We start from the raw sequence: 13,548 nt of genomic DNA, 5'->3' as shown, positions 1-13,548 counted from the left end.
GGGTTTGGAGCATTTCTGAATGGCCATGTCTGCTCAGTAGGCAGTTGCATATTCAGGTCTGGGGTTGAGAAGGAACACGTAGATCAGAAACGAGGGTGTGGGAGCCATGAGCATTTACCTGCTAGAGGGAGTCCTGTGGATGAGCGAGCCCCCAGCGAGAGCATGAAGGGAGACAGCCTGATGAGACTCTGTGTCAAAGGGACTGGGCAAATTTAGATACTCTGAAGGAGATTGGGAAGGAGTGGCCAAGGAGGTAGGAGGGGACCCGAGAGTGTCATCTTGGAACCGGGGGAATAATGGGAGGGATCCGATGTTGAAAAGTTAGGCAAGACAGGGACTGACAAGTATCACCTGGACTCAACAAGGCCACGGGGATGTGGCAAAGCCAGCTGTCATTAAGTGGGGCTGGGGCTGAGTTTGTGGGGTTGGGGAGCAATGAGGAGATGAAGAAGGAGACAGTGAGTGAGGACGACTTTTTCAAGCAGCTTGTCTGTGAGGGCGGATAAAGTGGAAGTAGCTGGAACTGGGGAAGACATTGGTTGAAGATGGAGAGCGGTTAAGGAGGTTCGTGTAGGAGGAGAGGTGCAGGTAGATGCTAAAGGTGATGCTATAGAGATAGACACGGCGGGGCCGTTGAGGGTGTGGGGCCCAGAGTCCAGGCTGGGGCGATTGGCCTGGGATGGCAGGACAGAAGAAAGGGATACTACGTTTGCCAGTGGCAGGCAGGGGGCCAAAGGAGCTCCACGCCATCTCAAATCTTTCTGGAACACACCAGGCCAGACCTTGCAGGAGCGAGGCAGCCCGGGAGGTTTGCAAATGAGGGAGGATGGTTGGAATTGCTGCTCTGGGGGATAGGTGACAAACTGAGAAGGGAGATGGGCGAGGATGGCAGGTGCCACGTTCAGGGTCCACCGGGGGCTGGAGACCATGCATTGGTGGTGGCATCCATGTAGGTAGGCGTGAGCATGCCCCTTGGGTCCTCAGCCCCTCATCTTCTACCTCCCGGACTGGCCGTCACTTCCACTGCTCTCTAGAAAATCCTCAATCTTCAATCTCCGTCTCTGGGGTTGTGCCTGAGTTCCCTTCCAGTCTTCCACTGGACATGGCCATCTGATCCAGAAATTCATACCACAGGTACCTCCTGCCTGTGCCAGGCGCTGGCAGGACAGATGAGGGCCCTTCACCTGATTCACTTGCAGCCTAGTAGGATAGACCACCAATAAAGTAACAAGATTATTACATGTAGTGAGAAAGGTGGGAGGGGACTGAAGGAGGCAGCGTGGGGCAGTGGTGATAAATTAGGACTCTGGAGCAAGAAGGTATGAGGATTATATTAGTCTTCATAAAGCACCTGGAACTCTGCCTGGCACCTAGAAAACACCGTATACGAGCTTTCTGTATGAAGTATTGGGAGTGTCTGGGAAGGCCACTTTGGATTGGGTGGTCAGCTGTCCATGACACCCAAGACTCCATGTTTCCAGGAGCAGGCTCACCCAATTCCCATTCCTGGCTTTTGGAATTGTACCACCATCCTGCCCGTTGCCAGGTTCTAGGACGACCAAGGTCTTAAACACCGTTCCCCCGACCCAATCATACTACCTGGTACCTGTGGATGGCGGGGGGGGGGGGGGGGGGCAGAGAGTGGAATGAGCAGGGGACTGGGTGGAGGGGCCTCAGGGGGCACGGGCTGACTGCCCATCTGTTTCTCACAGTGCTGTGTTCTTCGCCACCTATCTGACCCTGGCCTGCTGTTCTGGACCTAGGTATGTGATGGCTTGAGGAACAACTTGTGGGAACATGAGAAGGATCTCGAAAACTCTGGCCCCAGTCCTGCCTGCTGCCAGTGTGCTGTGAACTTCTGAGAGGGCTCTACCCTCTGGGCTCCATCAAGCCTGCCCCTCCCTCCTTCCCTTGGCACCTCTCAGGTGGCAACAGGGTGGTGTGGACCGACAGATGGGGGCACCTGGGGGTGTGGCTGAAGGAGGAGGCTCCAAGGAGTGGGGATGGGGTTAGGCAGAGGCCCCCCCTTCCCAGCTGCAGTGACCCAGCCCGTGGCTGCCGGCACCCCCCCATCTCCTCTGAACTCGGTGGTTTGCCTTACAGGAGGCATTTCCCCTGGAACCTGATTCTCCTGACCATCTTCGTAAGTGACCTGGGGGTGGCTGGGGACAGATGCTGAGTGCACATAGTGGGAGGAGGAAGTGGGGGGGTGCTTCCAGGGCCAGGAAGTCTGGGCTGCGGATGTCCAATGGGAGGTGACCGGTGGAGGCCGGGGTATTTTCACCCCCCTTCTACCACAAAGACATCCCACCTCTCTTTCCAAATAGGCTTAGTCTCCCCCACCCTTTACTCCAGCCATTGTCTCTTTTCTTTGTGATGTTGTTTTTAAGAGGTTTGAATGTGGCATCCTAGAGCAATGGATAAAGAAGAGTAGGTCATAGAGAGGAGGGAAGAGCAGGGCTGCAAAAGGAAGAAGGGAACACAGCTAGTGCAGGCCCGTCGGGATGCTCCTCACCAGGCCTGAGTTGTGGAAGTGAATGTGTGGGGGCGAGGCCGATGCAGAGTTGTGCCCAAGGAGTGGAGGCCCAGACTGGGCCCCCAAAGGCTGGATTCTGGAGCATTCCCTCATCCTGCTTCTCCTTCCAGACCCTGTCCATGGCCTACCTCACTGGGATGCTGTCCAGGTAAAGGGGACAGGTGGAAGGGGACGGGCCACTCTCGGAGGGGAGCTGCCCCTGAACACACCCCTTCAGAGAGTGTTCAGGGAGCGTGGAGGTCCAGGCAGGCAGGAAACACTGGCCTGGAGCCCTCTTCTCGCACACTCCGTTGAACAGTGATGGCAGGACCTGGCCAGGTCAGGGGGTGGAAGTGGGGAATGGAGGAGAGCAAGATGACCTCTCTCTCAAACTGCAGCTTGAGAGACCCCAGCCTGGGTGGTCACACTACTCCCTGTAAACCTCCCTGGCACCAGCACAAACCCCTCTCCATCTTCTGCAAAGAGGAGTTTGAGTCTAAGCATGCTGGGGAGGGCAGAACCCAGGAGAGAGGCTAGGGGCCAGAGGTTGAGGGATCAGGTCCCCACAGAAGGCGGTGGGCCTGGGAGGAGGGCCGGGGAAACCAGGACCCCTGCCTGAAGCTGAGTCCCCCGGCCCTGTGTCCCGCAGCTACTACAACACGACATCTGTGCTGCTGTGTCTGGGCATCACGGCTCTCGTCTGCCTCTCAGTCACTGTCTTTAGCTTCCAGACTAAGGTCAGCTCTGGGGCTTATGGGCGGGACAAGGCCTATGGGATGGGGGGCTCCAAGCTTGGATCCCTGGCTAGGGAGGGGGAAAGGGGTGTGTAGAGTCTGGGAGGCCACTTGAAGGAGGGGAGGAGGGGGAACGCCAGGTTCTAGGTAGGGAGCATAAGACAGCAGCCTGCTGTTTAGGGCTCAGCCTTCTGGCCAGCACACCGCCCAGCAGGGGTCCCCAGGAGTGCCAAGCCACTCTGTGCCGGCCCAATGGCTCACACCTGTCCCATCCCTGCAGTTTGACTTCACCTCCTGCCAGGGTGTGATCTTCGTGCTGCTCATGACTCTTTTCTTCAGTGGACTCATCCTGGCCATCCTCCTGCCTTTCCAATACGTGAGTCCCCGGGTCTCCCAGTGGGGCCCCTGGGGAGGGAGGGAGAGCCCCACCTCGCCCAAGGGTGCCATTTCCTCCCCACCTTCCAGGGAAGGCCCAGAGCCAAAGGCCCACAGCTTGTCATTCTGTCCAGCCCTCCTGGCACCTGCCCTGAGCTGGTTGGCAGTGTAAGCAAACAAACAAGGAGGCTTTTCTTGGCAGGCGTGGGCATCTGCTCACACCATGAGCCACATCCGGCTTCACCTTTCTCATCCTCCCCTCTAAGGGGGAGGTGAGGCCGAGGGAGAAGCCACAGCACATTTAAACCCTGGGCCGGGACCGGAGCACAGGAGCTCCATGGCGCCACCAAGCCCAGAAGGGCCCTGAAGAAGGACCTCCTGGGGCCCGTAAGGGATCTGCCAAGTCCAGGGGGCCAGAATCTGGCTGGCCAGGCAGGCAGGAGGTGGGGCAGTGGGGGTCTGAGCATACTCCCACCCCATTACGGTGTCCATGGGGCCAGCCAAATCTCAGCTGTCCAGCCTGCCCTGGGAAATGCAGCTTGGACAGCACAGGGCTCAGGGGTGACTGAGGCAGTCAGCGTGCTGCAGGTGGAGAAGGGGCAGACCGAGGGCATCACAGGAGGGGCTTGAGGTTTAATCCTGGGAACCCAGGGGATGAAGCTATTAGACTCCTGCTAAGGGCTCAGTGCTTGTACCCCCGCCCAGGACTCCTCTTAACCACCTTTGGTGCATGGTCCCCCCACTGCCCCTTTTCTGCCAGGCTAGAAGCAGCATTCCCCACTCCCCCTTCCCCCCACCCCATCCTGCCCAGCCCCAGTCCGCAGGGTATTGGCTCCAAGTCCAGGACATCAGGATTGGTTCTGGCATTTCCTTGGCAATTCCCAGGATCCTGTTGACGAAGGGAGGGGCCGGAGCTGGTCTGGGGGCCCTCTGTGTATCTAGGATGGGGGAGAGGCAGTTACAGGAAGTGGCTTCCAAACTTCAAAGAACCGTTTATTGATCCAGGTCAGGCTACTGGGATGCCTTTGTTTCCAAGAATCTTCTGGGGGAAGGCCCCGTGGAGGGAGGCATGGCTGAAACCTGCAGGGTTTCCACACCCAGCTGGGTGCCCCGGAGACCTAGGGGTGGCCAAGGTTGGGAAGGGGCACTGCAAGCAATCGCATCATGAACGGCTGGCAGGGATTCCATAGGATCCCCCCATCCCCCCACCACACACACACAGACCTCTGAGCCCCTTACGCCTCCAGGCAAAGCTAGGGAATTCCCCTACAGAGGAACAGACAGACCCCACGTAGGACAGGGATGAGTGTGTCTGAGGGGGGGGGCGGGGGGGAGGTAGAGGCCTGAGGCCAGACTCAGGCAGGGAGGACGACAGGGGTTCAACAGGTTGAGTCTCCCTCAACCAGCCTGAGTCCGGGGCTGTGTATGGCTGGGAACTCCCCTGCCAGTCCCTCCCTGATCACTCTTCTCCTGGGGCTCCCCAGACGCACCCTGAGCACACAGAGAATCAAGGACCCCTCTCTGTCCTGGGGCGTCTTCCGGACTGCTGGGGAGGGTTGGGGGTTGCTGTGAGAGAGGGAACCCACCAGGGAGGTCTGTGCTACATCCCCCGGTCTCTGGACTGAGCCCTCCTTTGCCGCCTGTCACCCTATACCCATTTTGTGTCTGTTCCACAGGTGCCCTGGCTCCACGCTGTGTATGCCACTCTGGGAGCAGGCGTGTTTACGTTGGTGAGTGTGGCTCCCTGGGGGCCCCGCCTTCTCAGCCTCTGATCACCTCCCCAAGCCCCTCCACTATCCCCGTCTTCCTCATGGACCTCCTCCCTGACACCTTGTAAAGCTCCTGTGGGCAGGTCAAGGCTCAGCGCTGCTTTCAGGGAATGCTCTCTGGTTTCTGAGATACACCAGCTTATCTGGGCAGGGGAGGAAGAAGGTGGTAACAGGATTGGAGCTATAGACAGAGCTGGGAAGAGGCACCCCTAGCTCCTGGGGAGGTCCAGTGCTGCTTGCAGGGGTGAGAGAATGAGGGTGCCCTGGCCACGGGGACTAAGCTAGTCATTGCTCTCCTAGGGAAAATCTGGGAAGGCTTCTTGGAGCAAGGGAGATCCCCAGTGGTCTTGGTTGTTGTCACCAAACTGAGAGTGTTGATGGTGATGATGATGACGGTATTTATTGAACGCCTCCCCCCACCAACAAGCTCTCCATGTGCATTTAACCCTCACCATGACTCTGTGAAATAGCTTCTGCTGTGATCAGGTTAAGATGAGGAACCCGAAGCTCAGAGCCTAAACGACTTGCCCGAGTTCACACAGCATCCTAGGAAGCAGGGGACCAGAGTCACAACCTGGATGGTCTGGCTGCAGAGCCCCGTTCTGGGTATGAGGCTACGTGGGGAGGAGCTCAGGACGGCCGCGGGGAGATGCCCAGGAGACAGGAGGTAGCCAGGGACAGACATCTGCCTGGAAGAGCCCAATACAGGCCCTTTGCTCAGGTAGGCACCTGAATGTGATGGTGCTCCGGGACCCGCCAAGGTGGGCAAGCTCATCTCAGTGACCTCCTCTCAGGGGGCACACAAGGTAAACACCAACACCAGCAGAAGGAGTGACCAGACCCTCCTGTCCCTCGTTGGAATGTTTTAGTGCTGAAGGCACTAAAAAGGGATCTAGCGAAACTCCAAGCCCTTCCTCTCGTAGATGAGAAAACTGGACCACAAAGAAGTTAAATGGTTTGTCCTGTTTCCTGGCAAGATGATGGCATATCAACTAAGTGTGGCCTTGGTCAAGGCTAGGCTGACCAGTTTCTCCCAGTTTACCCAGAACTTTGCCAGTTTGAACACTGAAAGTCCCACTGCTTGAGGGAACCCCTAAATCTCGGGCAAACCAGAAAGGTCACCATGCAGCACTAACTTCTCTTGGCTCCCGCACCAATACTCTCTTTCCTCCAGGCAGGACCTACTTAAAATAAGTTCCAATGAGGGGCACCTGGGTGGTTCAGTCAGTTGCACCATGGACTCTTGGTTTTGGTTTAGGCCATGATCTCGCGGTTTGTGGGTTTGAGCCCCGCGTCGGGCTCCGTGCTGACAGTGCAGAGTCTGCTTGGTATTCTCTCTCTCTCCCTCTGCCCCTCCCCCTGCTCTCTCTCTCTCTCTCTCTCTCTCAAAATAAATAAACATTAAAAAGTTCTTTCAATGAAAAGGAAGGGGTGGGGAATAAGACCAAGAGGAAAGAGAAATGCAGGGTCACATGGGGGGAAGTGAACCCGGGAGGCTTCAGAGGACAGTGTTTGCCAGGGACAAATGGAAGAAGAGGGGTCAATGTGCAGGGCAGAGGGGGAGCACGGCGAGCATCAGTGGAGAGTAGGGGAGTTTACTTGGCTTCCTGTGGATCAGATCACAGTCAGTATGTCAGCTAAGCAGGAAGGCTGTATATACAAGGAAGGCTGGATGAATAGTAATCCCTTAAATTTGTTTAATAATCCCTTGTGTTGTTAGAATAGTAAAAATAATCCCAGCCATCTGTTCCACCCTTTACATTTTAGAAAACACTTTCACACCTATTACCTCGTTGGATCTCCACCACAACCCAGGGAAGGAGGCAGCACTGATGTTATAAGACCTGCTTTCCCCATCCGAAGCCCTGGGTGTTAAGAGTTGGCAGATGTGAGATAGGACCCAGGTGTCCTGTGCCCAGCCTGGTGCCACTTCCAGCACCCCTGTGGTCCCCCTCAAAGAAGACAACTCCTATTAGCTTGGATTTGGGAAGAGGCTGGAAGTTCTTTCCAGCAAACCCCCTGTTCCACCCCCGCCCCGCCCCCATCAGTATTGGCCTTTCTACTGGACTATTCCCATTAGCATGGAAACAGGCTATAATTTCTTCTATCTGAAAACACACACACACACACACACACACACACACACACACACCACTCTTGACCCACATCCCTTTGCAGCACCCCCATTTAGAGCAAAAATCCTTATAAGGGAATCTACACTGATGATAAGCTTCCCCCAAAAGTAATGCCTTCTTATGAAACCTTTGTAAGCTGAAATGGTATAAGCGAAGAAGCAACTAATGTCTATGAAAAAATTTTTGAGTATCCCAGCCCCCCTCCAAAATAGCCTGTCTTAGGTTTTTCTGCTACCTTAGGACATATCTTGCTGACATGATGCACAAAATAAATAGAGATAAAACACAGATGCTCACAGACACCGCTCAAAACTGTGGCGGCTTGATGCCCAGATGCTGGGTGTAGTTCCCAGGGAAGGAGCTCGGGGGTGCCGCTTGTTGTCTGGGGTGCATGCTGCCTCTATCATTGGGTGTGCCGCCTCTATATAACAGCTCACTGCAAAGCAAATACTGAATGCTACCCCCCCCCCCGCCATTTTTTTTGTAAAAGTGAAAATCCTCTTTGGATTTCTTTTGGCTAGCGAAATCAGGTACTACCAGGTCTTTGGTAAAAATGAAACAATGTAACTCAAACTTTCAGAAAGCAAGGGATACCTGTATTTCCAATTTGTCTCCTCCTTTCTCTCCTCCCAATCCTTCTCAAAGTCTCTCAACCCTGTTAATGCTCTCAGCGGGATCAGCAGTGGTCATTTCTCAGCCCTCATCTTGCCAGACCCTCAGCCTGTTTGATACAGTTGCTCATTCCTCCACCCAGAAGCACCTTCTTCCCTGGGCATCTTGGCCACCAGCTGTCCTGTCTTTCTCCTGTCCCCCTGCTCACACCGAGGGCCATAGGGCCATCAACTCCTCTCTTTCTACGCTCACTCTCTACAGGATCTTTCAAGTCAGGATCCTCTCAAGACTTTGAATACCATCGTTTATGCTGATGGCCCTACAGTTGATCTCCAGCCCAGAATTCCAGATTCGAATTTCCTATTGTCCACTCAGTATCCGCATTTGGAAACCTAATAGGCACCCCAAACCTGATATGTCTGAAACTGAGCGCCTGCTCTCGCTGAACCCCTGCTTCTCCCACAGCCTTTTCTCCATCTCTGTAAATGGCAACTCTGTCCTTCCAGTCATTCAAGTCAAACGCCCTGCTGACATCCTCCACTCCTCCGCTCTCCTCACACCCCTCTTCTGGCCCTATAGCAAATTCTATCGGCCCCACCTTCTAGGCAGAATTTGACCACTTGTCTCCACCTTCATGGCTACTCCCTGGTCCCCCTCTTGAATTGCCACCGTGGCCTCCCACTGGCGTGGCCCCCACAGTGTGTGCTCAGTGCAGCAGCTCGGGTTGATCCTGTTAAGTGTGAATGAGGTCACATGGTTCCTCTGCTGGGCCTCCAGGGACGACTTCCTGGGCCTGCAGGTCCCCCCTGACCTCACCTCCTCCCATGCCCCCCACCGCCCGCTCTGGTGCAGCCATGTGCAACTCCTTGCTGCCCCTGAGCACGGCAGGCTCACTCCCAGCCCGGGGCCTCTCCACCTGCAGATGCCTCCATCTGTCCCCTCGGATCCACTCACAGCTCCCTGTGTCCCCTCCTTCAAGTGTTCGCTTGATTTACAATCCTGTGTGACTGAGCACACACGCACGCACACACTGCCTACTCCTCCTCCCTGCTTTATTTCTCGCCACAGCACTGTTCATCCTTTTTTTCTGATTTGTTTGTTGATTGTCTCCCTCCAGGGGTTTTTGTCTAGCTTGTTACTTCACTGCATCCCCAGTGCCTGGCACCCCTTTGATGTTTATGGAACGAATAGGTGCCTGAGAGGCATGTCCGAGGGGCCAGGACTGGCCGAGATGCTGGTCAGAGCAGGGAAAGAAAGCCTCAGTTGCTCGGTGAGTCACAGGGGAGGAGGAACCACAGTGCCTAATTAGCTGTTAATGTCTCATTAGGGCTCTTCCTCCAGATTATGTAAACAATGGCCAGGAGCACGTGGTCTGAATCCCCCAGCTCCACCTCCTGACCTTGTTCACCTGGGCCAAAGGAGGGAAGACATGCACAGGTTCCCTGGGGCCCCTGGGGTAGGGGAGAGCCGAGGAGGGCCCTGGATTCACTGCCCTCCCTCCTCTGAGTTTTAGGTGGACAGAGGCCATCAGAGGCCCAGCCCCACAAGAACAGTCTCCGGGCCTTTCCATGAACCCCAACTCAGAAGGCCATTGACCTCAATCTGACCCTGCTTCCTGCATCAGTTCTGTCCTGTGGAAGCTGAGGTCCCCTAGCTCCAACCCATCCCCAGCACCCAGCACGCCCAGTCTCTTCATCTGCCCATCCCGGCATCTCCCACCCTAGCCTGTGGAAAATTCTCAGCACCACGAGGGGCCCTCCCAGCGACGCACTCAGAGCATCCCAGCCCAGCTGCCACAAGGAGGGTGGGTGAGAAAGGGGAGAAGCCTCAGAGGAGACCCCAGACCTCCAGCGAGGACCCACCCAATGCTCCCAGCCTGGGCCTTGGAAGGGCTGTTAGAATTCAAATGGTTTTTCTCTCCTAGATACCTTAGCCCCTCTCTGACAGTCTCTACCATCTGTGAGGGCAGGGCCACTGAGCTGGACTAGGCCGAGATCAGGGGTGGGGAGCCCAGGCTTCTTAGGGCCGAGGTCCAGCCTTGAGGAAGAGGCCCCTCCTAGGCCTCACCCATCCAGCCTTGGTGCATTCTCAAGAGGCTTTGGGTTTTCTGCCTCACCCCTATCTCATACCCCTCACTGGGCACCAGACCCAAATGCCAGTAGAAGTGGGTGAGTCAGCCCGCAGGTACCTCAGGGCTTATCCTCCTGACCCCACTAGTGCCCTCTCCTTCGGTGCTTTTTTTATAGTGGCTCATGGAAAGTCAGGCGGGGGAGTATGAGGGCTTGGCTGGGTGAGATGATGGGGCAAAGTGGAGGGGCTGGGACAGAGCAGGAGGGTTGGGGCAGGGAGAGAGAGCGGGTTGGGCCAAGGGCTTGGCCAGCAGGTTTCCCGCTGTGGCTGAGCCTCAGTACTTGTGTGGCTCTACCTCAGAGCTAGTCCTTCTTTGGGGAAGCTAGGATCTCCCAGCCACCTAAACCGGGAAGCCAAGCCAGGAGACTTAGGAAAGAAACTAAGCATGGGACTTTGGAAATTAGGCGACAAGCCCAATACGAACAGAACTGTCCCCTGCCTGGCCTGGATGGATTGGAGACCTGAGAAAACATCACAGTCTGTGTGTTTTAATGTTTATTTGTTTTTGAGAGACTGAGCATGAGCGGGTGAGGGGCAGAGAGAGAGGGAGACACAGAATCCGAAGCAGGCTGCAGGCTCCGAGCTGTCAGCACAGAGTCCAATGCAGGGCTCGAACTCACGAACTGTGAGATCATGACCTGAGCCGAAGTCAGACGCTTAACCAAATGAGCCACCCAGGGGCCCCTCACGGTCTCTGTGTTTTAAGGAAGATTAGCCAGAAGCTGTGTGGGTAGGCCAGAGCCTGAGAGACCAGTTAAAAGACCACTGCAGGCAGAGTGCCAGAGTTGGGGACAGGGTGGCAGGAAGAACAGGTATGTTGGTCAGTACTGGATGCTTCAGGGCCTGATGGTGTTTGGATGAGTGAAGCTGAGGTAGGAAGATGCTTTGTAGGTGTTGGCCCTGCCCATGGGGAAGATACATACAGCCCTCTGTCCTCAGTCCCTGCAAGAAAGGAGGGTTGAGGTGAGTCCTTAGTGCTGACAGGGACCTATTTGTGCTGAGGCCCTGAGACAGCATGCTCCCCACCCCACACGCACCCTCGTAAACCACACACACACACACACACACACACACACACAGTGTTAGCTGCCAAGCTGGATGAAAGCCCCATTTTCCTGACTCTCAGTCCAGCTATTCTTTCGACTCTATCTCCTTGTCCCATTTCACAGGTGGGAAAATAGAGGCCAGAGATTTCCTGCTGCTTGACTCCCTCCACAGCAGAAGAACCCAGGGAGGCTTTCTCAACCTTTGAAATCAGGCTTTCAGCAGTTGCTTCCATCCAACCCCAGCAGAGAATCTGTGTCCCTGATGTTCCCCTGACTGGCCTAGGCCAGCCGCACAGCATCTGGAGGATTCTGGAAAGAGACTCCTGTTTGCCCCCGCCCCTGCTTTTTTACTCAGGGCTGTGATATATGCCCTACCTTCTTCACAATTAGAGAAACACTTTGAAAAGCAAAAATGGCTACCCAAACCCAAGGCAGGGGTATCATTTTATTTTAGACTTACCTTTATTTCATTCAGAGCTCAGAGGCTCTTTCGCCTCAGTTTTTTACGTGAGCCTGAAAGATCTAGTGAGAACCTTCTCTGTTCTGCTACCCACCACTAAAACAGCCCTGACACCTCACCTGCGGCCTCATCTGAACCCTCCGAAGTTGAGCGCTCTCCTCTGAGGGCAGCAGCGGGGAGCGTGGATTGACGGGTAATTGCTCCTTCAGGGGGAAAGTGCACTAGATGTCCCCCTCCCAGGACCTACCTCGGTTTCACTTCCTGAGGCAGTCCTCCTCAGGAACCCATGCCCTGCCCAAACCAAGCCCTTCAAACCAATACCTTAACCTGGAGACAGTGAAAGGAGTCCTCCTCCCAGCTCCACCCCCCCACCACCAGGGGTGGGGGACTGAGGGAGGGGCGGTTCAGAGTCCCTGTAAGGAGCTGGGCAGAGGAGTGTCTAACTGGCATGCTGGGGCAGGGAGGGCAGGAGTCACTGCTCTCAGATGCAGAGCAGAACCAGGAAGAGGTGCTATGAGAAGGGCCAGGGGAGCCCTCCAGGTGGCCACATGCACCCCACCCAAATGACTTTCAAGATCTAGCTCATCCTCTTACCACTGTGACCTTGGGCAGGTTACTTGACTCCTCTGTGCCTCACCTGCTTCGTCTTTAAAATGGGCCTAATATGAACTATTCCACAAAGTCGTGGTCGTAATTAAATAATACATGAAAGGAAAAAAGAAAACAGCCTGGCACTTGGAACTTGATAGTTTCTCAACTACCATGGTAACTTTTACCCTTATCATAAATGTTAACCTTGTAACTCAGAGCACCAAATTTTGGAGCAGAGTACTTGGGTTCAAATCCATGCTCTGCCGTATTCTAGCTGTGTGAACTGATAAAATCGTATAACCTCCCTGTGCTTCCGTTTCCTCATCTCTAAAATGCAGGTAATGATAGTACCCAACATGTAGGTTGTTGAAAGTGAATTAACATATGCAAAGCACTTAACAAAGTGACTGGTGCATCATTAGTAACTGATGATATTACCTGTTAGTGATAGTCAGTTGCAAGATTTGAACCCAGGTCTGTGTGACTCCCCAATCTATGTTCTTTTTTTTTTAATGTTTATTTATTTTTGAGAGAGAGAGAGAGAGAGGGAGGGAGAATGGGGGGGGGGGGCAGAGAGAGAGGGAGACACAGAATCTGAAGCAGGCTCCAGGCTCTGAGCTGTCAGCACAGAGCCCGACGCGGGGCTCGAACCCACGAACCATGAGATCATGACCTGAGCCGAAGTTGGATGTTTAACCAACTGAGCCACCCAGGTGCCCCTCCCCAGTCCATGTTCTTAAGCACCATATTACATTCATGCCCTACCTCAGAGGACCACACATGGGCTCTTCCACATACTTCCATACACTGCTCCCCTTTTATCCTGGGGTAGGCCTTCTGGCTCACACACCTGCCAGACCCTGTTCCTTCAGTGGCTGCCTAGAGGTGCTCCCGAAGATGTAAGATTTAAACTTTTGACACTCAGGTCAGTGAAGACAAGAGAAATAACTTCTGTTGGTACCAGGCCACAAATGGACCCAGGTTTCCACTCAGTGCCTCTCCTCCGCTCCCCTACGCCCTCACCCTGTCCTGCATCCCAGCCTTTAAAGGCACAGGGCTTGAGGCTGGCAGCCTCTTCCTGCAGAATCCTTGAAGCCCAGGCTCACCCTCTGGCCCAGAAAGTGGTGGCAGGGCCAGATGGGCCCAGTGCTCCCTGTAGCCCCCCAGGAAGCCTCAGCTAG

The 13,548-nt window shown here is 55.0% G+C and overlaps 1 protein-coding gene across 2 annotated transcripts in view; it reads left to right on the top strand.

Moving 5' to 3' along the window:
* Window positions 1–13,548, top strand: part of FAIM2 (Fas apoptotic inhibitory molecule 2) — a 33,609-nt gene that overhangs the window by 11,693 nt on the left and 8,368 nt on the right. For both annotated transcript variants that reach the window (XM_060657689.2, XM_060657688.2), the window contains 6 exons: window positions 1,713–1,763; window positions 2,104–2,143; window positions 2,647–2,684; window positions 3,165–3,252; window positions 3,530–3,625; window positions 5,301–5,354. In XM_060657689.2, coding sequence (XP_060513672.1) covers window positions 1,713–1,763; window positions 2,104–2,143; window positions 2,647–2,684; window positions 3,165–3,252; window positions 3,530–3,625; window positions 5,301–5,354 — 367 coding nt within the window. The remainder of the gene's footprint in view (window positions 1–1,712; window positions 1,764–2,103; window positions 2,144–2,646; window positions 2,685–3,164; window positions 3,253–3,529; window positions 3,626–5,300; window positions 5,355–13,548) is intronic.

Source organism: Panthera onca, chromosome B4, assembly GCF_046562875.1.
Source record: "Panthera onca isolate mPanOnc1 chromosome B4, mPanOnc1 haplotype 2, whole genome shotgun sequence".
Lineage (NCBI taxonomy): Eukaryota > Metazoa > Chordata > Mammalia > Carnivora > Felidae > Panthera > Panthera onca.
The sequence above is the reverse complement of the archived record's forward strand: the minus strand, read 5'-3'. Positions and strand labels throughout refer to the sequence as shown.